Here is a 26,593-nt window from a genome sequence, read left to right on the forward strand (position 1 = left end):
GGATGCCACTAGGTACACTGACTGTTTGCTAGTATAATGGCTTAGTTAAAAAGAGTTTGAGTGTGCAATGCAGGCAGACGTGCTGCAAATATCTTTCCACTAGTGTGACTACACAAAAGTCCAATAGCCACGTTTAGGATGCCAGTAGGTACACTGACTGTTTGCTAGTATAATGGCTTAGTTAAAAAGAGTTTGAGTGTGCAATGCAGGCAGATGTGCTGCAAATATCTTTCCACTAGTGTGACTAGACAAAAGTACAATAGCCACGTTTAGGATGCCACTAGGTACACTGACTGTTTGCTAGTATAATGGCTTAGTTAAAAAGAGTTTGAGTGTGCAATGCAGGCAGACGTGCTGCAAATATCTTTCCACTAGTGTGACTACACAAAAGTACAATAGCCACGTTTAGGATGCCACTAGGTACACTGACTGTTTGCTAGTATAATGGCTTAGTTAAAAAGAGTTTGAGTGTGCAATGCAGGCAGACGTGCTGCAAATATCTTTCCACTAGTGTGACTACACAAAAGTCCAATAGCCACGTTTAGTATGCCACTAGGTACACTGACTGTTTGCTAGTATAATGGCTTAGTTAAAAAGAGTTTGAGTGTGCAATGCAGGCAGACGTGCTGCAAATATCTTTCCACTAGTGTGACTACACAAAAGTCCAATAGCCACGTTTAGGATGCCACTAGGTACACTGACTGTTTGCTAGTATAATGGCTTAGTTAAATAGAGTTTGAGTGTGCAATGCAGGCAAAGGTGCTGCAAATATCTTTGCACTAGTGTGACTAGACAAAAGTACAATAGCCACGTTTAGGATGCCACTAGGTACACTGACTGTTTGCTAGTATAATGGCTTAGTTAAAAAGAGTTTGAGTGTGCAATGCAGGCAGACGTGCTGCAAATATCTTTCCACTAGTGTGACTACACAAAAGTACAATAGCCACGTTTAGGATGCCACTAGGTACACTGACTGTTTGCTAGTATAATGGCTTAGTTAAAAAGAGTTTGAGTGTGCAATGCAGGCAGACGTGCTGCAAATATCTTTCCACTAGTGTGACTACACAAAAGTCCAATAGCCACGTTTAGGATGCCACTAGGTACACTGACTGTTTGCTAGTATAATGGCTTAGTTAAAAAGAGTTTGAGTGTGCAATGCAGGCAGACGTGCTGCAAATATCTTTCCACTAGTGTGACTACACAAAAGTCCAATAGCCACGTTTAGGATGCCACTAGGTACACTGACTGTTTGCTAGTATAATGGCTTAGTTAAAAAGAGTTTGAGTGTGCAATGCAGGCAGACGTGCTGCAAATATCTTTGCACTAGTGTGACTAGACAAAAGTACAATAGCCACGTTTAGGATGCCACTAGGTACACTGACTGTTTGCTAGTATAATGGCTTAGTTAAAAAGAGTTTGAGTGTGCAATGCAGGCAGACGTGCTGCAAATATCTTTGCACTAGTGTGACTAGACAAAAGTACAATAGCCACGTTTAGGATGCCACTAGGTACACTGACTGTTTGCTAGTATAATGGCTTAGTTAAAAAGAGTTTGAGTGTGCAATGCAGGCAGACGTGCTGCAAATATCTTTGCACTAGTGTGACTAGACAAAAGTCCAATAGCCACGTTTAGGATGCCACTAGGTACACTGACTGTTTGCTAGTATAATGGCTTAGTTATAATGAGTTGGAGTGTGCAGAGGACAGGAGGGTACAGTGCCAGGATTGTGGGGCTCTGGGTAGAGGAATGGAAGCCTGGCTTTCTATTCCCTCCTAATGGGGAAATGCAGCGACGAAATCCCTGACCTTAGCTACACAGACGCTGTCTCTGTTTTCAGGACCTGTCACCTATGGCTCTGACCCTGCTGGTACGAGCCCTTAAAAGGACTGATAGATAGTGCTATCCCTATGCTGTCCAGCGTATCCAGTATCGGCGATAGGACAAAGGACGGAGCTGCGCCAGTGATGTCTGACACCAAGGACGCAGAAGAGATAATGGCGTCCGGACGGGCAGATACTCGTTTTTATAATGCAGGGACATGTGATATGGACATCCTATCACACATGCCGTTGCTTCTCTGGCTAAAAGTCCACTTAGCTGTGTGTGTGTCTGGGATTGGCTGACATGCTGGCCCGCCCCACAACAAGGGCGCGCTTAGGGAAGGAAGACAAGGGGAAAAAAAAAAAATGGCGATCGCCATTATACAAACAGCAGTGATCTGAAGGCGCTGTTCACGCACACTATACACTGAAATGTCATAATAGTGTGAGTCACAGAGTGACTTACACTATTACAGCGGAAAGCCAGCTAGGAATTAGCTGTTTTACTGCTGCTAGAACCGTTCTCGAACGTTTCTAGAACTATCGAGCTTTTGCAAAGAGCTCGAGTTCTAGTTCGATCTAGAACAGGCCCCAAAATCACTCGAGCCTAGAACTGGAGAACCTCGAACCGCGAACCGCGCTCAACTCTACTTAGCATTACTTTATGATATTGATGATGACCATCATTGTATACAAATTGTATACTAAAGATAAGTTGGTTTCTATATATACTAATTGTATTTTTTCCTTCCTGTTTTTCTGTTGTTTAAATATCTCTTTCTATAGGCTGGCCTTGAAAAAGTCTGAGTGTAACCGAAACATTGGTCTTGTTCGGTCTTGGGCCACTATCATTGGAAAATAAAAAAGTTTTTTTTAATATTTGCGTCTTACATGGAGTGCCAGGTTTTCTCTATTTAATATTAGATATCAGTGTCATTCTCAGCTCCCAGGGGCTCTTTTTTTGGCTTGATTCAACATAGGAAAAAGTGACTAATGATGTCTGCCGAGGGGGATGACTGACTCACTCATTAAAATAGTTAGGCCGATCATATTCTCTGTCAAGGCCAATGCATAGATAGAGAAGTGGACTGGATTAGTTTTCAAAGTAAGCCAGAAAACCAGTCCCCATTACATACTACAGTGCTCATAAGCCGTCACAAGAAATGCTCTCGTGTTAAACAAAAGATAAAATTGGGACTGCCAAGAATGATGACCAAATCTAGATATTAAAGCACTTTTGTTAATTTAAGCTTGATACTATTAGTGTATATTTTGATATTTTTAACATATTAATCGGTTGTCTGAACAAAGTACATTTTTATCAATAGATCTTGGAATAATAATAATTTCCACTTTTTGGATGTGTAAAAAAAAAATGGTCCTGTCCTGAGATGATGTTATAAATGCGACCCTGCTATGTAGTGTTATTTGTTGTGTCTGACTGTATAGAGCTGCTCCATAGTTCTTGACCGAGAGGTAAGCATAAGTAAATTATGAAAAGTAAGTATACAGATAAAACAGCACGGGCTCACAGCTGCTACTTACTGAGGGAACACAATTCCCTGCCTGAGGTAACACTTTTCCTTGTTTCATCACAAAAATGTATGTTTCTGCCTTGTCTCCAGCCCTCTGAGCTCATCATAACTCAAGTCAGTGAGGTAAGGAGCCCCAGTAGCCGCTGAACTAACATATCACTTACTTGATGTTTAATGACTTCACAGAACTGGTAACATGGGAGAAAAACGTACCCTTCTGATGAAACAAGGAAATATGTAACCTCTGGCAGGAAAATGTGTTACCTCAGGCAGGAAAATATATTATAACAAAAAGCAGTAGCTGTGAGCACTTGCTGTTTAGTCTTTATACTCATTTACCGTAAGTGACTTATGCTTCCCACCCTGGCCAGGTGTTGTGGCATGTGCTGACCATGAACTGTAGCAGCTCTGCATAGTCAGACATGGCCATTACACAGTACATAGTAGGGGAACATTTATAAGATTATCTCAGCATAGGAACACATCGCTATGTGCGCTCACTGCGGATTTGTTTCTCCAGTGAAAAACGCACCTACCTGTGGAAAAAACGCACCCATCTGCGGAAAAACACACCAAAAATGCATGTGGTTTTACCGCGTTTTTGTTAAAGATTTACCGCATTTTTGCCTGTGGTTTTGCTCCTGTGATTTTTTTAACATTGTCAATGGCAAAACACAAGGGAAAATGCAGAAGAGAAGTGACATGCTACTTCTTTTTGCTGCAGAAATTCTGCAGCAAAACCTGTAAGGAAAAAAGAAACATGCACACAGCATTTTGGATTTCTCATAGACTTTGCTGGGGAAGGACTGCATGAAACTTATTTATGAACACAAACCGCATCAATTCTGCAGCAAAAACCACGGCAAATCTGCGGCAAAAAATGCAGTGTGCACAAAAGGCCTAACTGTGGAACTTATTATTATTCCAACATATATTGATCAAAGGGGTTGCCCAACAAACAAAAGTACATTATAAAAGTTTTATTTTCAAGTTAGAAAGCCCCTTTATCTTTTAACTTCCCCTGTGAAGAAAATTCAGTACATCTACAGAAATCCTGAGAAACTTAAAGGATCTTTCTGGGCTGATATGAAACGAACATTGATAAAAGTGCAAGAGAATCTATTTGGCACATGAACCAAAGCACAAAAACCAAATACATGTAGTCAAGTGACTGGCCAAACGGGAACACAAGGCAATTGTGACAATATGCACATTGCACACTCACAACTTGGTATATTCTTTAGTCACACAGAGTAACTGCAGAGTTCTAATTTCCAACTCGAATCCCTTTAAAGACAGGACAACAACAACTTAGGTAGTATAAAACCTTAAAAGGATCTGATAGCAGAAATAACAAGGAAGAACATGGCTGAGACTCACATTGCTATTTTCCATTATGGTAGTTTTAAAGGGAACCTGTCAGCAGAAATTTTGCAATAAACCTAAAAGATTCCCCAGCTCCTGGGCTGCATTCTAGCAAGGTTCCTGTTGTTATTGTGCGCCCTTTGAGACCGAAATAAATATTTTATAAAGTCTTACCTTTTTCTATGCAAATCTTTTTTTATGGACACGGAGGCGGGCTCTCTTGCGTCCGTTAGTCGCCCTCCTGCCGCTTTACACCGTCCCCCATTGCTCATTTCCATAACTGAGGATACCGCCCAACGGTGGAGGCAGAGGGAAAAGCGCGGGCACAAGATTATGGGCGGGTACTTGATGACAATCACAGCGCCGCCCATAATCTCACGCCTGCGCAATCACGTCACCAGCGGTCATACTGTGCACAGTGCTCAGTCCCGTGAGAGTGGCACGGCGCATGCGCGAGACCTCGGGAGCACTGGGCGGCGTCCTCAGTTATGGAAATGAGCGATGGGGGACAGCGAAAGCGGCAGGAGGGCGACTAACGGAAAGCCCGCCCCCGTGTCCATAAAAAAAGATTTGCATAGGAAAAGGTAAGACTTTATAAAGTATTTATTTCAGTCTCAAAGGGGGCACAATAACAACAGGAACCTTGCTAGAATGCATCCCAGGAGCTGCAGAGGGGGAATCTTTTAGGTTTATTACAAAATTTCTGCTGACAGGTTCCCTTTAAGTTACAAATAGGGGGCACAGTTTTCTTTTTGCCATGGGATTCTCATTTCTCTGATAAAACCTGCATAAAGAATTGTATAAATTTTCTCCCTACTGACAATGCGAACAACGGATGTTAATTAAACAGTCCACAATACACTCTAAGATAAAAATTAATGGAAAGATTTAAGGTCACACAAAATTAGAGATATTTTTTAACGTAAGGTGGCATGTAACATTCATGTTGTACTTTTTCTTAGCACTATATAAATTTGATATAAACATTACAAAATGGTTTTCTAGTTATTTACACATTTGGAAAGATATATTCTAATGAAGATTAGAAACCTACAGTATTTTACAAAAATTGTTATAGTATTTCAAACCATGGCTAAAGGGAATGTAGCTTTTATGGAGAGATCCTACATGAAACATTATGTTCTTAACAACTTTAATATACTTCATTAAATTGACATCAATCATCTAAATGAAGAGCTACTGTATTAAAACCCACACGCCATTCTGGTTTGTTTTCATGTACATCATCATCCCTCATGTTTTCTGCACAGCTGGAACAACACATTGTTGCTTCTCTGCCTACTGTAGTGTGAATTGGTGAACTTAGTCAAGTGAAGCTGCAGTGTCTTCGAAGAGTAATTGTTACATTATTTCAGGATAATGAGAATATTGCTGACATTATATTTACAATGACATCAATTAAAAGAGAAAATATCCCTAAAGCCTGTAGAAACACAATCACTGGGTAAATAAGTAATCAAATTATAAAACTGTGAAAAAATGTATGAAAGACGTGAATCACATGGGTACAATGCGAAAAGGAAAAAAAAGACAAGTAATGTAAATATATGAAATAATATTGGACCAAAGCTGCAAATAGATAAAGTACCTAATGCAATATACATTTGAAATCATCATGACTAGATTATCTGTACTACAAGTTGCCTTCTCAATATCTTATACATGGTGAAATAAAACAGTGTCGGTCTAAATTCACCACCTGATGGCAATTCAGCAATTTCCTATATATAATCACATTCATAAAATAAAAATGAATTAATAGAAAATATGATGAACTCATAAAACAAAATTTGTATAGCTATGATCTCATTGAGACATCTCATTGAGACATGCTGGAGTAATTAAAATCTGCAGGAAGCAATTGTTTAAGTATCATTCTGTAGACCACTGGACAGATTTCTTTAGTCTACAAATGGGAATTTAACACTGTGCTACATATAAAAAAAAATGTTTCTTCTGAGAAAAATCAAGTAGAATCATAGACTGTTAAGGCCCCGTTACACGCAACGACATTGCTAACGAGATGTCGCTGGGGTCACGGAATTTGTGACGCACATTCGACCTCGTTAGCGACGTTGTTACGTGTGACACGAGCGACCGCTAACGATCCCAAATACTCAAAAAATCATTGATTGTTGACATGTCGTTCATTTTCCAAATATCGTTGCTCATTCTGGACGCAGGTTGTTTGTCGTTCCTGAGGCAGCACTCATCGCTACGTGTGACACCCCGGGAACGACGAACAACAGCGTTCCTGCGTCCTCCGGCAACGATGTGGGAGTGACGTTCATATGGCTGCTCTCCGCAACTCCACTCCTATTGGTGGCCTGCTGTGTGATGTCGCTGTGATGCCGCACGAACCGCCCCTTTAAAAAAGAGGTTGTTCGCCGGACACAGCGACGTCGTTTGGAAGGTAAGTTTGTGTGACGCGTTCCTGCGATACTGTTCATCACGGGCAGCGATTTGCCGGTGACGCACGCACAACACGGGCGGTTGCGATCGCTACCGACATCGCTAGTGATGTTTCAGCGTGTAAAGCGGCCTTTAGAGTTGGAAGGGACCTCCTGGGTCATCTGGTCCAGCCACCTGTTCAATATAGGATTCACTATATCAACCCACAGAGATGTCTGTCCAGTCATTTTTTTGAAGGTTAACTTACTACCTCTCATGGCAGCCGCTTCCACTTATTGATCACTCTCACTGTCAAAATGTTTTTTTTCTAATATCTAATCTGTGTCTTCTCTCAATCAGTTTCATCCATTGCTTCTAGTCTTTCCTTGTGCAAATGAGAACAAGGATGATCCCTCTATAGTGTGACAGTCCTTCAGATATTTATAGACAGCTATTAAATCTCCTCTCACTCTTCTTTTTGCAAGCTAAATATTTCCAGATCCTGTAACCGTTACTCATAGGACATGGTTTGCAGACAGCTCACCATCATGGTAGCTCTTCTCTGAACTTGAACCAGTTTGTTGATGACATTTTTAAAATGTTGCGCTCAGAAGTGGACACTGTATTCCACATGAGATCTGACCAAAGAGGAGTAGAGGTGGACAATTACTTCACGTGATTAATAGATCCCAGAATTGTGTTTTTTTTTTTGCTGCTGCGTCACACTGTTGACTCATGTACATGGACTTAATACTAATTAAAAGACAGAAATGAGAGGGTAATTAATGGAATATATTCAAAATGGGTAAATAATGAGTCACCTTTTTCCCAGAATAGAAGAGAACCTAATATCTTTCTTGAAATATCTGTTTTTGTAAATACTTGAAATCTACATGGAGTATCCATTCTGGTGCATTTTTTTTCTTCTAACTCTTTGTTGGCTTTCTCTCCATTATTGATCCAAGAAATGTATCAATAAACTGGCAGCTGGGTGGTACTAGCCACCTTGGCACTGGGGTGTGTCCCTAAACAGTCTTGTAGAACACATTAGACAGGGTCATGGTGCAAAGACAAACCCCCAACTGGTTATAGCCAATGTATTTATATATTTCCAGAAGGAAATTCACAAAAAGATGATCCAACATTGTTATTTCATGGGAAATACAATATGTTTCTACAGCAGACATGTCAAATGAGCTGTCTGGTCTCCTTAATTCACCTTGAAAACAGCCTACAGAGTAATATTCCCATATCTGAGCTCTGTCATGTAATTAGCAGAGAACATGTTGCGTTATTGAAGAATAATAGATGAAAGAATAGGTTGAGAAGCAGCAAATGTAAATGTAAAACATTTTCATTTAAATAAATGAAAGATTATGAGAAAAAAAACACTGCAGCAAAATGACAATAAAAGGGAATATGAGATATTAGATGTAATCTATACTGGATGTTTGAGACTAAAAATATTCAAGAACATATTTTTCTACATAGTATACTTTTTTCCTACTGCAACGACATCTGATAAATTACCTTACAGGGATTGTTTTCCTTGCACTGATTGCAGACTGGGTTAAAAGCATGAACCTTACATTAACCTTACTGTATTACTATTAATATGATTCCAACTATCGACTACTACAGACTGTGAAGTGTATGATAATGCCTACGAAACACATGCTTTCATTGCTATTGTATTACAGCCTGATCGCATAAAGTGCTTGGTTTATATGTAATATTCATGCTGAAAAAGCTTCTGACATACACTCTGAAAGTGGATGAAGAACTCCGTTTATCAGATGAAAGCCAAACCAGTGTCCTTTTGGTTTCAGTTATCTGGCTGATATGTGAATTTACTGTGTGGCATTCATCTCTCACTGCTTATTATGGAAACCATTAAGCAAAAAATCCATGAAATATCACTCATATAATTTCAATACTGCCTACACGTGGTGCAAGTCAGTGTTAAGGTATATTCACACTGTGTCTTTCTCAGGAGTTCAAAAACCATGCATTTTTGAGCAGAAATCGCTACAGATAATCCAACTTTTTTGTCAGGTATTGGAGACGTTTCTGTTTTCCTTAAGATGTTTCTTTCAACATTCAATGATATTCAAATCAGGGGACTATGAGCGCCATTGTAAAACCTTCAACTTGTGCCTTTAGAGGTAGTCTTTTTGACATGTGTTTAGGATCCTTATCCATTTGTAGAAGCCATCCTCTTTTCAACTTCAGCTTTTTTACAGATGGTGTGATGTTTGCATCAAGAATTTGTTGAAATTTCATTTAATCCATTCTCCTCTCTACCTGTGAAATGTTCCAGGTTCCTAACAACCCTAAAGAATATTTTATCCACACCCACACTTAATGGTTGGCGATATGTTCTTTTCCTGAAATTCTGTGCCCTTTTTTCTCGACACATACCTTTGATCAGGGTGGCCAAAGAGTTCTAATTTAACCTGATTGGTCCACAGTACTTGTTTCCAAAATGCATCAGGCTTGATTTGATGTTCTTTTGAATACGTCTGAAGCTGAAATTTATGATGAGGATACTTGAGATGTTTTCTTCTGTTAACTCTTCCATGAAAGCCATATTTATGCAGGTGTCTCTGAACAGTTGAACAATGTAACACAACTCTAGAGTTTGCTAAATCTTCCTGAAGGTCTTTTGCAGTCAAGCAGGGGGTTCGGATTTGCCTCATAAGAGATCATCTCTCTGTGGTGTGAGGCACACATTGACTGAGATAACAAGGGTTTTGTCATGGTTCACCTCCCCGTCCACATGGCTAGGGGGTAGAGCCTTCTCCCGGGCCTCACTTCCGGAGCCTGGATGCCTTAAAAGCTGACATTTCCAGTGAACCAGCGCCGTCTATAAACTTAGCACTGCTTTTCCTGTGATTGCTGGTCCTGTGAGTGATATCCCGATCCGTCTGTTCCTGTGCCCCCATGCACTTGTCTGTGTTCCGTCCCCTGGTTGTCCTTCCAGTCCTCTTTCCCCTCTCCTACCTCCCCACTCTGTTGTTTCCTCTGGTACTGACCTTGGCCTGACTTTGACTCCACTTCTGCTCGTTCCTCTGGTCCTGCTTCTGCCCGTACTGTGTTTGACCCAGCCTGCCTGACTATTCCTCGAACGCCCCGCAGCTCTGCTTCCCAGCTGTGCTGTGAGGCAGTGTATGAGAACACTGTGTATTTACTTCCTGGCTCTCGTTGCTCTGTGTAGTGTCTTCTGCTGCAGAGCTCCTACTCCCCCTGGTGGCAGCTTGACAGTATAGCCGGCCACAAATAGGCATTAGTTTTCTCATAGGAATTTAATGCCAGTTACCTTGGTAGTGGGATCCTTCTATGCATTTTGAGGAATACTATAATGGACCCACTAAGTACTTTGTGTGAGCAAGTGGCCAACCACACTCAGTTGGTTCAGGATTTGGCTGTAGAGCATCGCACCCTGGTAGCTTCACATAATATGCTGCAGAGTGAGGTCTCCGCCTCCGTGAGGGCCACCTTAGGAGTATCTACCTTACAAAATGTGGGTCGTCATAGTCCCACTGATGTCCAACTTAACACTCCCAAACCCACGGTGATGCTCCCCGATAAATTCTCTGGGGAGAAAAACCTATTCCGGACATTTAGAGAGAGCTGTCGACTTCTTTTCACTCTCCGACCTCGGTCTTCAGGGGACAAGACTCAGCGGGTGGGGATTCTAATGTTGTTACTTCGAGGGGTCTCCGGGCTTGGGTGTTTTCCCTACCCCCTTCGGCCCCAGAACGACAATCGGTTGACCTCTTCTTTGACTCCCTCGGGGTTATATACGATGAACCAGACCAAGTACGGGTGGCTGAGGACAGGATTATGTGTCTCACTCAGGGGAATCACACTGCTGAGCAATATTGTTCTGAGTTTTGGCAGTGGTCTACTGAAGTACGGTGGAATGATTCTGCACTCAGGGGCCAGTTCCGGAGAGGTCTTTCGGACTCACTGAAAGACGCCTTGGCTCTGCACCCTCTTCCCAGTACCTTGGACGAAGCAATGACGGAGGCAGTTTGCATGGACCGTAGATTACGGGAAAGAAGGGGTAACATGCGTGAGATTCTCCCACTCTGCCTAGGACACCTCCTTTGCCAGCTACGGAGCACATGGAACTTGGAGCCATCAGTCGTTAAAGAGAGGAGAAGACGCCGAGATCTCAAGCTGTGTTTCTATTGTGGACACAATGGACACTGGAGGCTGCCCAGCTTGCCCCCCTGCTAAACAGTTGTCGGGAAACTTCTAAGTCTGGGTAACAGCCGAGGAGGTTGCCCAGACTATCAGGTACCTTTCCTCTCCTCCAATAAGATACTTCTAAACGTTGCCCTCCGAGTCAAGGAGTCGGTCTGGTTAACTACTGCCTTTGTTGATTGTGGGTCCACTATGAACTTCATTGACTCTAGATGTGTTCAAAGATTAGAGTTAGGGACAGTGAGGTTAGATGGACCTATCCAACGCCTGGCAATTGATAAAACACCGTTGTCTCAAAACCTGATTCGGTTTGCTACAGAAAGGTTTACTCTGGTGATCGGTTCTCTGCATTCTGAACTGATTTCTTGTTTTGTAATGGACAACCTCCCTGCTGACTTAGTGTTGGGGCATCCTTGGTTAATGTTGCATAATCCCGTTATTGATTGGGAATGTCGTACCATAATCAAGTGGAGTTCTGCCTGTCATAAAAGGTGTTTAAAATCTGTATCTGTGTCCTCCGTAAGTCCTGAGGGTCTTCCGGAATACCTGATGGACTACGGAGATGTATTCTCGGAAATAGAGGCCAAGGTTTTGCCACCTCATCGCCCATATGACTGTACCATCGATTTGATTCCCAACTCCAAATTACCCAAGGCCCTTTATATCACCTCTCGGGTCCAGAAAGGGCTGCAATGAAATCTTACATATCCGACAGTATACGTAAAGGGCATATCCGTCCTTCTTCTTCCCCTGTGGCTGCTGGGTTCTTTTTTGTAAAGAAGAGGGACGGAGGGTTACGGCCGTGTCTCGATTTCCGAGAATTGAACAAGATTACCATGAAAAACACGTATCTGCTTCCACTCATCCTTGATCTCTACAACCAAATCTCCAAAGCCCGGAGGCTTACTAAACTAGATCTTAGGGGGGCCTATAATCTTATTCGTATCAGAGAAAGGGATGAGTGGAAAACGGCCTTTCTTACTTCAGAGGGGTTATTCGAGAATTTGGTGATGCCCTTCGGTTTATCAAATGCTCCTGCGGTGTTTCAAAATTTCATCAATGATGTCTTCTCTGATTTTATTGGTCGTTTCGTGGTTATCTATCTCGATGACATTTTGATTTATTCTGTCAACAAGGAGACGCATATTACACATGTCCGTTCTGTATTACAGAGGTTATGTGATAATCAATTGTTTGCCAAGCTTGAAAAATGTGTTTTTTCTGTTCAGGAAATAGCCTTTCTTGGGTTACTCTTTTCTCGTGATGGGTTTAAGATGAACCCGGGGAAACTGCAGGCTATGATTGACTGGGTGCAACCCAGGGATATCAAGGCGTTACAACGCTTTTTGGGTTTCGCCAATTATGATCGGAGGTTTATTAAGGGGTTTTCAGAGATTGCCAAGCCCTTGACCGACCTTACTCGGAAAGGGGCGGATCTGCAGAACTGGTCTCAGACAGCTGCCCAAGCCTTCCTTGAATTGAAGTATCGGTTCATGTCCGCCCCTGTCCTGGTACAACCCAACCTCAAAGCGCCATTTATTGTGGAGGTGGACACCTCAGAGGTGGGGGTGGGAGCAGTTCTCTCTCAGGGTCCTGCTACTCTGACCAATCTGCGACCTTGTGCATTCTTTTCCAAGAAATTCACTCCAGCTGAACGGAATTATTGGCAAATTATTGGCAGTAAAGTTGGCATTCGAAGAGTGAAGGCATTTTTGGAGGGTGCTACTCATCTTATTACAGTCCTCACTGATCATAAAAATCTTGCGTATATCGAGTCGGCCAAGAGACTAACGCCTCAACAGGCGAGGTGGGTCCTTTTTTTTTCTAGATTCTATTTTACCATTACCTTTCGGCCTGGGTTCAAAAACGTGTGGGCGGATGCCCTATCTCATAGTTTGGACCCGGTGTCCCCTCCAGAGCCTCCTTCCTCCATTCTTCCGTGAGGGGTGGTGGTCGCTGTCTTGTCATCTGGTCCTGCTTCTGCCCGCACTGTGTTTGACCCAGCCTGCCTGACTATTCCTCGCACGTCCCACAGCTCTGCTTCCCAGCTGTGCTGTGAGGCAGTGTACGAGAACACGGTCTATTTACTTCCTGATTCTCGTTGCTCGGTGTAGTGTCTTCTGCTGCAGAGCTCCGGCTCCCCCTCGTGGCAGCTTGACAGGTTTACTGCAGAAAGTGTGATATAAACTTCCATAATGTCTCTTATGAAATTTGATAATATCATTTCAGAAGAAAAGAAGCCTAAATCAAATAGCAATTCTTCCCAATATTACAAGAAGAGAATGCCACTTAGGGTTCATTCAGATATCAGTGATCTTTCTTGTTAGCGAAAAAAAATTGACACATTCTCATCAGTGTTTAGGATCAGATTTCCTTTAGGCCCCTTTCACATTGCGTTCTAATCTCCATTCAGTGGTGCCGTCGGGGCTTTCGTCCGAACCCCCAGCAAAACGGGTTTTGGACGCATGCGTCGATGGGGCTATTGACTATAATGGTGCAGATGGAGTCACAGTGTGCTCTGTCATGCATCATTTTCGGAAGTATACTTCTATTGGAGGCAGACATCCAGACACAGTCTGCTACGTCTGAGTGTCCACCTCCAGTAAGCATATACTGCCAAAAATGGTGCACGACAGTGCACTCAGTGACTGTCTGCACCATTATAGTCAATGACCCCGTCAGCACATGCATCTGAAACCCATTTTGCAGGTTGTTCGGACATAAGCCCAGACGGTATCACTGCACGGAGATCAATGTGAATGCAATGTGAAAGTGGCCTTATTGTTTCGCCAGTGGGTCTATTTTTACCATCGGATTTTCATCATTTTTTTTGCTTTTGCGAAGTTTTCTCAAAGTTTTCCTATCAAACATGAAACTCAAAAAGCAGACAAATTGTACATGGATGGATTTTGAGCGTTGTTCACTTTTTTCTTGAACCCATAGACTTGCATTGGCGAGTTTGGTCCATGACGCAAATCAAAATCAGACATATTTGCATTTTTTGCTGAAGAACACTTGACCTTAAAAAGCACAGTTTGCGTTACAAATACGGCACTCCTTATAAACCTAGTTGGTGCTCAGAGGGTCCAACTCCATAAACAATTAAGTAAGATCCAGCACTCAAACTTGTAGAATTTGCAAAAAGAAAAATTTTTATAATTATTTTTTATTATTTTTTTGACAGACGTAGTATTCTGTGTGACAATCAATATTCAATAAACGTTTCGGTCATATGTGACCTTCACATTATTTCACACAGGCTGCCTGTGTCAAGGGTCTCTCCACTGATAAGCGTACTATTCACACATCAGATTACGCATACCAAAGAGGACCTGGGTGGCAGCATATCAGAATAGCATGCTTATCAGTGGAGAGACCCTAATAATAAAAATTTTTCTTTTTGCAAATTCTACAAGTTTGAGTGCCGGATCTTACTTAATTACTTAAACAGCACAGACCTTTGAATAACCCCACAGACTATAATTTTCATGAGATGTATTCATGAAAAACAAGGACAGAACTTGTATTTGATAACCTGACATCTGAATGAAGAAACACCAATTAACACATTTTACCCTGCAACTATAAATCATATAGGGAAAATAACTAATAAAACACTTAATGCTACTTATTCTAAATTATTCTCCAATTATTTTTACCAAATGTCAATTCTGCTTCAAGCAAGGCCCTCCTATGTAATATAGTAGTTCAGTTAAAATGTTTGTACAATTAATCATGTCTTCTTGTCACATTGACCTTCCTTTTAGAACATCAATCATTATTTTACCAGCTTCCAAAATAACAAAACAAATTGTAATAAAGCAAGCAAAGATTCTGAAGCCGCACTACAAGCAAATAATACTTTGTTTCTCTGGAGTACCTAGACCTTTGTAGATATAGGAAGATTGCATCCAGCAAGAAAGCGAGACATTTTATTAAAGATTGTGTTGATGCGGATATTCACATAATATTATTTGTTGTGATTTAATTCTACTTTTAGTAACTTGCTGTGACACAAAGTATCAAACTTTTCTTCCAGAAGTTTTGATGACAGTGAATGTCAAGTACTCTTATCCATTCTAATACCTGAGACAGATCAGTATTAGCCTTTGCTGCACTTTTAATTAGACGCAACCATTAAATAAAGCAGTAACAGACTAACGTGAAAATGTGCTCATTGCTGTAAATCTGCAGCTCGCACCTTCCTAATTATAATGTAATATGTCACCTTTAAATTTAACTCCGTAGGTTCAAAATGAAATACAACTTTAGTTACATATGCAAATGTAGCCAGAATAAGTGTAGAACAAAATGCCATACTCTAATATATGAGATATGATAGGTGTTAGGAGGAAATAATCACCTGCAAGGAGAAGTCAATGTTCTCAGGTTATTTAGACGCCAAGCGAAAAAATATGATAAGAAAAAAAAAAAAATAGAAGCAATAACATTAAACCCGTTGGGAAATTTGAAGTGATATTATAAAAAAATACACAAAGTTAAGCAAGGTCAGTGGAAGAAGAGAAAAGAAAACATGGAAAGTAAAGTGTGACAGCATAAACCATATGCTGTATGTAGGTCAATCCAAGCAGGAGATGTAAAATGCTCATGAATCAATGACAGAAAAAGTGGTCTCGGTGTTTGCAGAAACCAATAGACACAAGCTAGGATGTTTAAGGAATTTAGGACATGAAAGCTAGGCTCTGATTGGTTACTCTGGACCACAAGGCCACAGTTTCATCTGGGATAGTTTTGATAGAAAAATGTATAAATAAAAAATGAAGCAAGAGGCTTGCATCCCTTTTCTTAGTCGTTGTGTCCAAATGTATCTGACAAAAGATATCTACATGCTGTGAGAAGAGTAAGATTAAAGGGGTATTCCCATCTCCAAGATCCTATCCCAATATGTAGTAGGTGTAATATATAATAATAATAATAATAATAATAATAATATCAAATACCTCTAATTAGAAATGTAGTATAGTTTTTCCGAGTAGCTATATCTCTCACCTCATGTGCTGGGTATTGAAGTTTAGATAGCCATGGTTACGACCACTCATGTAGTGACAGTCAGTTGGTTGCCCGTAGTCATATCCATAGATGGCTAAACTACAATGCCCTGCAAATGACGTAAGAAACATAGCTAATCAGAAAAACTATACTACACTTGTAATTAGAGGCATTTACTAATATTATTATTATTACACCTACTACATACATGGATATAATGTGGGAGAAAGGAATACCCCTCTAACCCTTATAGATACAGTCATTTTAGGCTATAAAAGAATTTTTCCAACTTTAAAACTTGCCACCTTCTGGAATGCTTTTAATATAGTAACCTGAGCCATACTCCCCAAATCTTACCCCTGACAATGCAGTTCAGACCACACTGGCAAAAATGACATAAAAAAGCAAAAAGTTAAACGTTTTGCGCAAAAAAAAGATGTGCTACTTAATATGCAATAAACCTAATGCATAGTTCTTGATAAATGTCCCCTTTTATAGTGATTGACTTTTATGTTGAACCTCTTAGGCCCATTCATGTATCAGAGCTTGGACGGTCTGATACAATACAGGGGAAGCATAGTATTCATATAAACTGCTGAGCATGGAGGGTCTGGATCAAGTCATAAATGTATTATGTGTGAGCTTCTCTCTGCTCTGTCATAAAAAGTTAGTTCTAAGAGACCCCCCACTCACCCCCTTCGACATCAATATGCCCTAACAGGTAAAATTAAACTAGAATTGTTTTATCATTAATTAATTAATTGCTGTTTCATATTCTATATTAGTACGGACTATAGCATTCATACTTACTAAAACAGGGCAAGTTACATCAATCGTTCTTTCAGGTGATGCCGACACACTGTTAATTTCAACCGAAAACCAAACTTTGAAAGGTGGCGATTTTATACCTAATGGAAAAAGAAAGACCAGTAAACAATAAAATGTTTAAAATGTATGGTATCTACAGTATACAGTATATATATTTTTTCTCTTGTTCTCTCAGTATATATATATATATTGTAAGGATGCAATGTGGTAGATGGCCGGTATGTGTCACAGAGGGGGAAATCCTCTGTGATCTGAACCTGGAATGTTTCTCTGGGACTTGTAGTTCCATGAGGATTGTTGTACACATTCAGGGCTGGGTTCATGGGATGGTCAGAAGTGATGGGCGGGACTGACCATCCACATACCTCCCATACGTAGGTGTGTCTCATGGGATTTAATGGAGCTGTCGTTTGTCACATGATCTCTGTGTGCTGGTGGGAGCCATCTTGGTTGGAGCACATGTGCAGGAGATCCTGTGCATACAGAGCTAGTGAGGGCTCTGAAATGTCAGGGAGCTGCAGAATCCACTGAGGCTGTGAGGAATTGGAACGTGTACAAGGGCCGGGATGTTGAGCCCAGTGTGAGAGTCTCCCTGGACTGGATGGAGGCAGACTGACAGCCTGCAAACCTACTGGCAGGTAACACCCCAGAAAGGGGACTATACTGGCTGATGCCAGAGAATGAACTGTATGAACAATCAGCAGTTTAAACAGACAGTGAGACATTGTCCTCCGGGAAAGTGGCTGTGGCCCATTACACTGCGTGGTTTATGAGGATGTGAATAAATCACCGAGATTCTTTAAGTGACAAAGTGCTTGTGTGTGTCTTGATCCCGCTGCCAAACGTGTGCCCCAAGACGTTCAGGGCCCAGGTCGTCACATTATGGTGGAGAATGCGGGCATATGGCCTGGTTGCTAGGGGCAACGCAGCCTGGTTGCTAGGGGCAACACAGCCTGGTTGCTAAGGGCAACGGCCTAGGACATATTCTTGTGGATACGGACTGCTTGCTGTGGATCGGCGGGTCCACGAAAAAAATTTTTGAAGCGGTTTGCGGTGGATCGGCGGGTCCACGAAAATTGACGGCGCACTCAAGCAGCTTGCGGTGGATCGGCGGGTCCACGAAGTACCGGGAAAGCTGAGCGACCATGAGTGGAGCCGCAAGCCTGGACGTTATGGAGGAGCTGTACCAGTTCCTTGTGTGTGGACAGCAGGAGCTGTCAGTGCGCAGAGATGTGGCAGCAGTGGACCAGTTTGTGAATTCCCTTCTGGGGCCAGTACGGGCACAGGGTACACAGGGAGATAAAGGGGAACGGTGTGAACTGGGATCTAAGGACACTGCAAGGAAGCCACAGAAAGCCCATAAAGGGGTGGTTGCCCATAAAGGAGTGGAGTCCCATAAAGGGGTGGTTGACCATAAGGGGGTGGAGTCCCATAAAGGGGTGGTTGCCCATAAGGGGGTGGAGTCCCATAAAGGGGTGGTTGCCCATAAGGGGATGGAGTCCCATAAAGGGGTGGATGCCCAAAAGGGGGAGGAGTCCCAGAAAGCGGTGGTCCCCCAAAATGGTGCAGAGCATCCCAAATCCAAGGGTGAAGTGGCGCAGATGGACTGTAGCCAGGGACAACAGTGTTCATGCCACAAGTGCCCGGTTTGCGGTATAGACCACCCATCCGACGAGAAGCCACGTCTGTGTTCCGTGGAAGTGGATGGGGAATCTGTAACAGGGGTCGTAGACTCAAGGAGCTTGGTGACCCTGGTGAGGGCCACTTCTGATGTCAACTTGATTCCTGGAAGGAAGATCCACGTCAGCTGCACCCACAATAATGAGACAGAATACCCAGTATCCAGCGTGGTCATAAAGACAGCCAGGGACAGTGGTTCTCATGATGTTGGTGTAGTCTCAGATTTACTGCACCCAATTATTATAGGTTGGGACTCTAAATTATTTGTGCACTTGTGGAAGCAGGGGGACGTATCCGGTTGCTTGTGTAAGAGCCAGAACAGCCCAAAGGAAACCCTACCACATTGGGAGGTGAAAAGGGGTCCTTGTTGTGGAGTTATGTGTGGTAAGGAGGAGATAGTACCTTCTAAAATTGACTGTCCTAAGTTAGGGGTGACCAAAGAAAATGGACGGACCCAACTTGGTGACATAGGGACTAAGGGAATAACCAATAGTGTGACCGTTAAAAACGGGGTAGCTCCAGAAAGGGAGGCAGATATCTGGTTAAGTGGGGACATGATAGTCCAGGATGCCAGGGGGAGTGACGATGACTCCAGAATGGACACTGACTCTTATAAAAGGACAAGAGAGTGCAGTGAGGTACAGACAATTGAGAAGGGTAAAACCTCCTCCAGACGCCGGAGACGTAATAAGCGCCAAAAGCTTGTGCAAGGTATCCCGTCTGAGGGTGCAGAGAAAGTGAAGTACCTGGTCGAGGAAAACACATTGCCAGTAGCAACTGCTAAGGTAGAGTCAGACAGCGATGTCCTACACAAGAAAGGGGTATCAGAAACTGAACTGACACATTGTAACGACAGACATCAGCAGGGTGAAATGTCAAAAAATGAGCCAACCAAAGCAGTAATGGTGGTGTCTCCTATAGATTCCAAGCATGAAGCAGAAGGTCTGTCGGACAAGAGCACTGTAGGAGGTGAAATCCTAGAGGGTAATACAGGACAAGGAATCCTGGAGAAAGTTGGTGAAGTACAAATCCATAGAGGTCATGGTGAGCAGACCGGTAAATTACCCAGTGTTGGGGTGATGAAGGGTGAAAACGGGGCCAAAGGTCTAAGAGGAACAGAGTACCACGCTGAAGGGTGTGACACCCTTGCAGAAAAAAAGAGGACTGAATGTGACACTGCAGAGACCCGCAAGGAAGTTGAAGGTAACGCAGTGAAGACCCAAGAGACAGCTGGTGCTGCAGAAGTGAAAAGAGTCTCTGATGAGGTGAAGTCTGGACCAGAGGTCTTATCAGGAACTGATAGCCTGAGTGACCTGCCTGGTAAGACCAAGATGGAAGACATAGAGATGGTCTTGGTTAAGAAGAGTAGCAAACCCAAAGGCTCTGAGGCTGGAGCTGAACCGGAAGAGTGTGTAACTCAAGAGGTGGAGCCGTGCATGAGAGAAAAAGATAGATGCAAGAGACCAAAGGAATGGTCTAATTTCCTTGAAGGTCAAGAAACCGGTCCATTCTTTAAGTGCATGGTAGATGTGCCCGAAGACCTAAGAAAAGCCTGTGCCCATAAGTCGATGCATGAGACGTTTAAGAAGGCTGTAGGGGCCTGTGAAGTGTACTTTGCCCCAGAGACTTGTCGGTTGGTGGTGTGCTCTGCCAGTAATGTCACAAAGAAGCGGGTGGCTATCCTGAGTGACATGCACCTGCAGTGTCTTCGCACGAAATGGCTCATCTCGGCACAGATGGAAGAAGACACCAGACGCTTGGAGTGTATGAAGCAGCTCACTGCAGAATTTCAGGAAGTTGTGGTGGTGAAGAAATCATTAATCGGGCTCGCATTAAGAGCGCTGAAAAGTAACATTCAGCAAGCCAGGAAGGTTCCAGGTATTACAGCGATTGAATTAGAAGAGCACAGTGGAACATTCCAAATCTATGGGAAAACTGAAGAAGCAGTGAAAACAGCTCGAAGGCTGTTGGACTTTGTGGAAGAGGTCACACAAGTGCCCAGAGAACTTGTCAAGAAACTGATTGGCAGAAATGGAAAAGTCATGCAGGAGATGGTTGATACATCCGGTGTGACGAGAGTAAGACTTAAGGTTTATCATAAAGCCAGGTTACCCTGTGAAGTTGGTATGGTTCCATGTGTCATGGCGGGAACAAAGGAGTGTGTTGAAAACGTACGAGTTCTCCTAGAATACCGCCTGGGATACCTGGAAGAACTAAAGCAAATGGATCTTGAAAGACAAAAGATTGCAGAGACACTTTGTCAAGTGAGTTTGAGGTCACGACCGCTTTCGGGCCAGGGCCCAGAGAAGAAGTGTGGTCCACCTGATGAACGTGTTGCCTTCACTGGCAAGGGAAGTAGGTCCTGTAGGGAAAGGAGCCTAGGTCATAGAAGACCTACCTATAAATCAGGCTATGGCACAGACTCTGAAGGGTCCAAGCCCTCTAAAACAAAATCTGAAAGAAAAGATGGAGGGAGTGACTGGTCCATAGCCAAAAGTGGTGGTGGGAAAAGGCGGAGATGGAAAGGTGACCTAAGACGTCATGAGAGAAGAGGCCATAGTAGATTGGCAAACAGAGAGTGTGCAGGGTCTAGTTGTGGGAGATCTCCTGTCGGCTCGGTTGTGAGGTACCTGGACAAGAGCCCCTCTAGTGGACTGGTTAGCGCAGAGTCAGGCCGCACGGTAGTTTTGACTGATGGGGTGTCTCACTACCACACTGACCGTTGGAGACAGTTATGGAACGATATGTCGGACCGGCGGACGTGTCTGAGAAGAGGGTTCACTGAGGAGGGTTTGGTGACAGTGGCGGATGGTCGGTCAGGAGCAGAAACTCCAAGTTTTCGTAGAGGGCCCATTCGACTGGTAGGGTATGGTTTCCCTAATGCCCTGTCTCAGGGTCACTGTAGGTTGTCGAGTGTTCCACCCTACAAGTTGGAACAGAGGGGGGGGATATGTAAGGATGCAATGTGGTAGATGGCCGGTATGTGTCACAGAGGGGGAAATCCTTTGTGATCTGAACCTGGAATGTTTCTCTGGGACTTGTAGTTCCATGAGGATTGTTGTACACATTCAGGGCTGGGTTCATGGGATGGTCAGAAGTGATGGGCGGGACTGACCATCCACATACCTCCCATACGTAGGTGTGTCTCATGGGATTTAATGGAGCTGTCGTTTGTCACATGATCTCTGTGTGCTGGTGGGAGCCATCTTGGTTGGAGCACATGTGCAGGAGATCCTGTGCATACAGAGCTAGTGAGGGCTCTGAAATGTCAGGGAGCTGCAGAATCCACTGAGGCTGTGAGGAATTGGAACGTGTACAAGGGCCGGGATGTTGAGCCCAGTGTGAGAGTCTCCCTGGACTGGATGGAGGCAGACTGACAGCCTGCAAACCTACTGGCAGGTAACACCCCAGAAAGGGGACTATACTGGCTGATGCCAGAGAATGAACTGTATGAACAATCAGCAGTTTAAACAGACAGTGAGACATTGTCCTCCGGGAAAGTGGCTGTGGCCCATTACACTGCGTGGTTTATGAGGATGTGAATAAATCACCGAGATTCTTTAAGTGACAAAGTGCTTGTGTGTGTCTTGATCCCGCTGCCAGACGTGTGCCCCAAGACGTTCAGGGCCCAGGTCGTCACAATATATATATATGTATATATATACAACCCATGGCAAAAATTATGGAGCCACCTGGCTCTGAGGATGTTCATTCAGTTGTTTACTTTTGTTTAAAAAAAGCAGATCACAAACATGGCACAAAACTAAAGTCATTTCAAATGGCAACTTTCTGGCTTTAAGAAACATTAAAAAAATCATGAAAACATAATGTGCTAGCCAGTAACGGTTACTTTTCAAAACCAAACAGGGGGGGGGGAATTATGGAACTCAATTGTTAGGTAAAAATTATGGAATCATGGAAAACAAAAGAACACTCCAATACATCACTAGTGTTTTGTTACACCACATCTGGCTTTTATAACAGCTTGCAGTCTCTGAGGCATGTACCTAATGAGTGACAAACCGTACTCTTTATCAATCTAGCTCCAACTTTCTCTGGTTGCTGTTGCAAGATCAGTTTTGCAGGTTGGAGCCTTGTCATGGACCATTTTCCTCAACTTCCACCAAAGTTTTTCAATTGGATTGAGATCCGGACTATTTGCAGGTCATGTCATTGACCTTATGTGTCTTCTTTCAAGGAATGTTTTCACAGTTTTTGCTCTATGGCAGGATGCATAAACATCTTGCTAAATAATTTCATCATCCCCAAACATCCTTTCAATTGATGGGATAAGAAAAGTGTCGAAAATGTCAATGTAAACTTGGGCATTTATTGAAGATGTAATGACAGCCATCTCCCCAGTGCCTTTACCTGATATGCAATCCCATATCATCAATGACTGGAAATTTACATGTTCTCTTCAGGCAGTCATCTTTATAAATCTCATTGGAACGACACCAAACAGAAGTTCCAGCGTCATCACCTTGCCCAATGCAGATTCGCGATTCATCACTGAATATGACTTTCATCCAGTCATCCACAGTCCACAATTGCTTTTCCTTATCCCATTTTTTCTGTTTAGGTGTTAATGATGGCTTTTGTTTAGCTCTGCATGTAAATCCCATTTCCTTTTGGTGATTTCTTACAGTTCAGTCACAGACATTGACTACAGTTTCCTTACCATTCGTTCCTCATTTGTTTTGTTGTGCATTTCCTGTTTTCTAGACATATTGCTTTAAATTTCCTGTCTTGATGCTTTGATGTCTTCCTTGGTCTACCAGTATGTTTGCTTTTACCAACCTTCCCATGTCGTATGTATTTGGTCCAGATTTTAGACACAGCTGTGAACAACCAACACCTTTTGCAACATTGCGTGATGATTTACCCTCTTTTAAGAGTTTGATAATCCTCTCCTTTGTTTCAATTGACATCTCTCGTGTTGGAGCCATGATTCATGTCAGTCCACTTGGTGCAATAGCTCTCCAAGGAGTGATCACTCCTTTTTAGATGCAGACTAATGAGCAGATCTTATTTGATGCAGGTGTTAGTGTGTCGCCCTGGGCAAGCCAGGGGACACAGGTCACACACCACTACACCCCACATCCCAGGTAGGCACATCACAGCTAACCAGAAATCCTTGTTGCCTTCCTCCAGAGGCTGATGATTCACACCAGGGGGTGGGCCAGGCGGTTGACTCCGCCCACCAAGGAGGTCACAGCTCTGGAGGCGGGAGAAACCAGGCAGGAGAGTCCAGTGAGGGACATGAAAGAGTGAACAACGGAGTCTAGTCAGGGAGGAGGAAGTGGAAGGAGTGGAGGAGTAGTCTAGACAGGGCAAAAGTAAACAGCAAAGTGAGAGTAAAAGTAGAAAAGTGGAAAAGAGGAAAGGAAGTGAAGTGACAGAGGAGAAAGAAAGCCTGAAGGGTCCAGCTTTGTGTAGGGCCAGATCAGCAAGGTCAGCGACGGCGGTGACTGTCTGGAGGGGGACCGTTTGGAAGTTCCTGGAAGGACCCCGTTGGCTGTGTGCCCGGTGGTCTGGAGCAGTGTTCCGAAGGACAGTCAGCACCAGGGCAGGGGCCTCTCGGACCCCGGCAAGGCTAGGAGTCGCCAAATTTGGTGAATCCGTCAGTGACGGGGACGCAGATCCCCCAACAACCAAGTCCCGATTGAAGGCAACAGCCCAACCTGAAGCAGAGAGACACCGCCACCGCCACGGCACCAGTTTCTCAGGGCCAGCGCCTGCGGGCAAAGTGTAGAGCTCCTCCGGCCCAGATTGCAGTCGGGGAGCGGGTAACCGGAGGGAATCCACCGCTACCACAAGTCAAACATAGGTGCAAGGAAGAGGGACATCACCGTCACCTACCGGGAGTGCAGGTGCAGCCGTCTGTGGGACCGTCCTACCAGCCGTTTGGTTTACCGTACAAACTGTGTCCATGTCTCAGGCTGAGTGAGTACCACAGTGCCGCAAGGCACAGCGCTGCCCCCGCGTCCCTGCGCCCCATCAGGCCCCGCACCTACTTCTCCATCACTGGGCCCCGGGATCACCAGCCCCTACCCACGGAGGGGCAACACAACACCTGGCTGCTCCGCATCACCATCCCCGGGAGCCCCGTACAGAGCAGCGGTGGTGAAATCACCACAGCCGTGGGTGGCCTCACGAACTATAACAATCCCCACACCCAACCACAAACCCCTTTTCACTCACGGGCGAGGAGTGTCGCTCGCGAAACCCCGGGATCCGGCCCACAGCTCGAGCCACCACTGAGCAGCTGCCGGACCCAAGCAGAAGGGGTGAGCGTAGTGTGCCGACACCCTCCTCCCCGCCCGCGACAACTTGGCGTCACGAACAGGATCTTACCACTCTGCCGTTTGGTAGAGGTGCGCCTTGTTACCGCCGGAGGTATCCGGCAGAAAAATTTCAGAAGCCGCCATCTTTGGCGTGAAAAGTTCCCGCTCGAGCGTCTTCTCGAGCAGTAGAGGTGCGAAGGCCAAAACCCCGCCCCGAGAGAGGAGGGGCCGGAAAGAGCTAAGGGGGACGCGATGGCGGCTGGACGCATGTAGCTGCGGCTATAAAAGCAGGGACGCCAGGACCCTGCAAACATACCGTTCCTGGAAGAAAGAGAGAAAGATACCATGTGGATGCCGTCCCGAAACACCGTGGCCCCCGCACCGGGAACCGCAGCGTGGGTGGAAATCCGGACCGCGCAGCTCCATTTAAGGCTGCAGGTCACAATGCAGCTCCTCTTGGAGGAGTGGGAGACCGACATGGCGGACGTTATAGCCACCGTGCGGAGACGCGAGGAGGAAGCGGAGGAAGGGAGGGTGAGTGACCCACGCCCCTATGTCCCGGAGGGACCGGTCGCTGCAGCTGAGGGACCCGGTCCAAGCCCTCTCCCCCCATTGCCTCCCTCGCCACCCGTCTCGGGGGCTGTGACCCCGCCACTAGGCCCGCTACCACCGCAATCGGTAGCGATACCCAGCCCGTCCGCCCCAGCGGACCGACGTGTAGCCGGAGCCCGTAGCAAACCGGAGGTGTTGCCATGGAAGGCCCCGAAGATTGTGCCAGAGACAGTCCCCGAGCAGTTTCCCGAGCCGGAGCTGATGGCCCGCTCCGAGCCGAAGGCCCAGCAGCGGAAAGCCCCCTATGCCCATCCCCCACACCTCGACTGAGGTGGCGCCGGGTTGTTGCTGCAAGGCAGCGCCCAAGGCCATGACACCGCGGGATACGCCGCCCACCTTCCTGACAGTGGGTAACGTTCTGGATGTCCCGCGGGGCCCGACCCGTGCGCCGGCGCTGGCAGCAGCGCCATGTTGGGATAGGGAGCCGACCAAGCTGGGCCTGGAGATCGCGGAGAGGGAAAGAAGGAAAGCCGAGCTGGTGGCCCGAGCCATTCGGGAGAAGGAAAATCTTCGGCAGGCGACCTTCCGTGTCCGGGGCCCGTTGTATGAAGGGCAGGTGAGGCGGTTTGATGTCCGCCGGGGCTATGGATTTATATATGAACCGGGCCTGGAGGCCGAAGTGTTTGTAGCCCGGCGGGATGTGAATGCCCATCTGCCCGAGGAGCATCCTGGCCGTAACCTCATGCCGGGGGACATGGTGCGGTATACCCGACACTGCGGAGAGAGGGGGTGGTTTGCCCTGGATGTGAAGCTCAGGGGCAGCAATGAGAGCAGGGTGAGCTCTGCACCCCCTCCCTCGGATGAAGCAGCAGAAGGACCGGAGTAGGGCAG

At 44.7% G+C, this 26,593-nt stretch overlaps 1 protein-coding gene across 1 annotated transcript in view; it reads right to left on the reverse strand.

Moving 5' to 3' along the window:
* CFAP47 (cilia and flagella associated protein 47) overlaps positions 1 to 26,593 on the reverse strand; it is a 1,094,449-nt gene that overhangs the window by 401,484 nt on the left and 666,372 nt on the right. The window contains 1 exon segment of the mRNA XM_075333814.1: positions 17,166 to 17,263. Within this exon segment, the coding sequence (XP_075189929.1) occupies positions 17,166 to 17,263 (98 nt within the window).

Source organism: Anomaloglossus baeobatrachus, chromosome 2, assembly GCF_048569485.1.
Source record: "Anomaloglossus baeobatrachus isolate aAnoBae1 chromosome 2, aAnoBae1.hap1, whole genome shotgun sequence".
NCBI classification, from domain to species: domain Eukaryota; kingdom Metazoa; phylum Chordata; class Amphibia; order Anura; family Aromobatidae; genus Anomaloglossus; species Anomaloglossus baeobatrachus.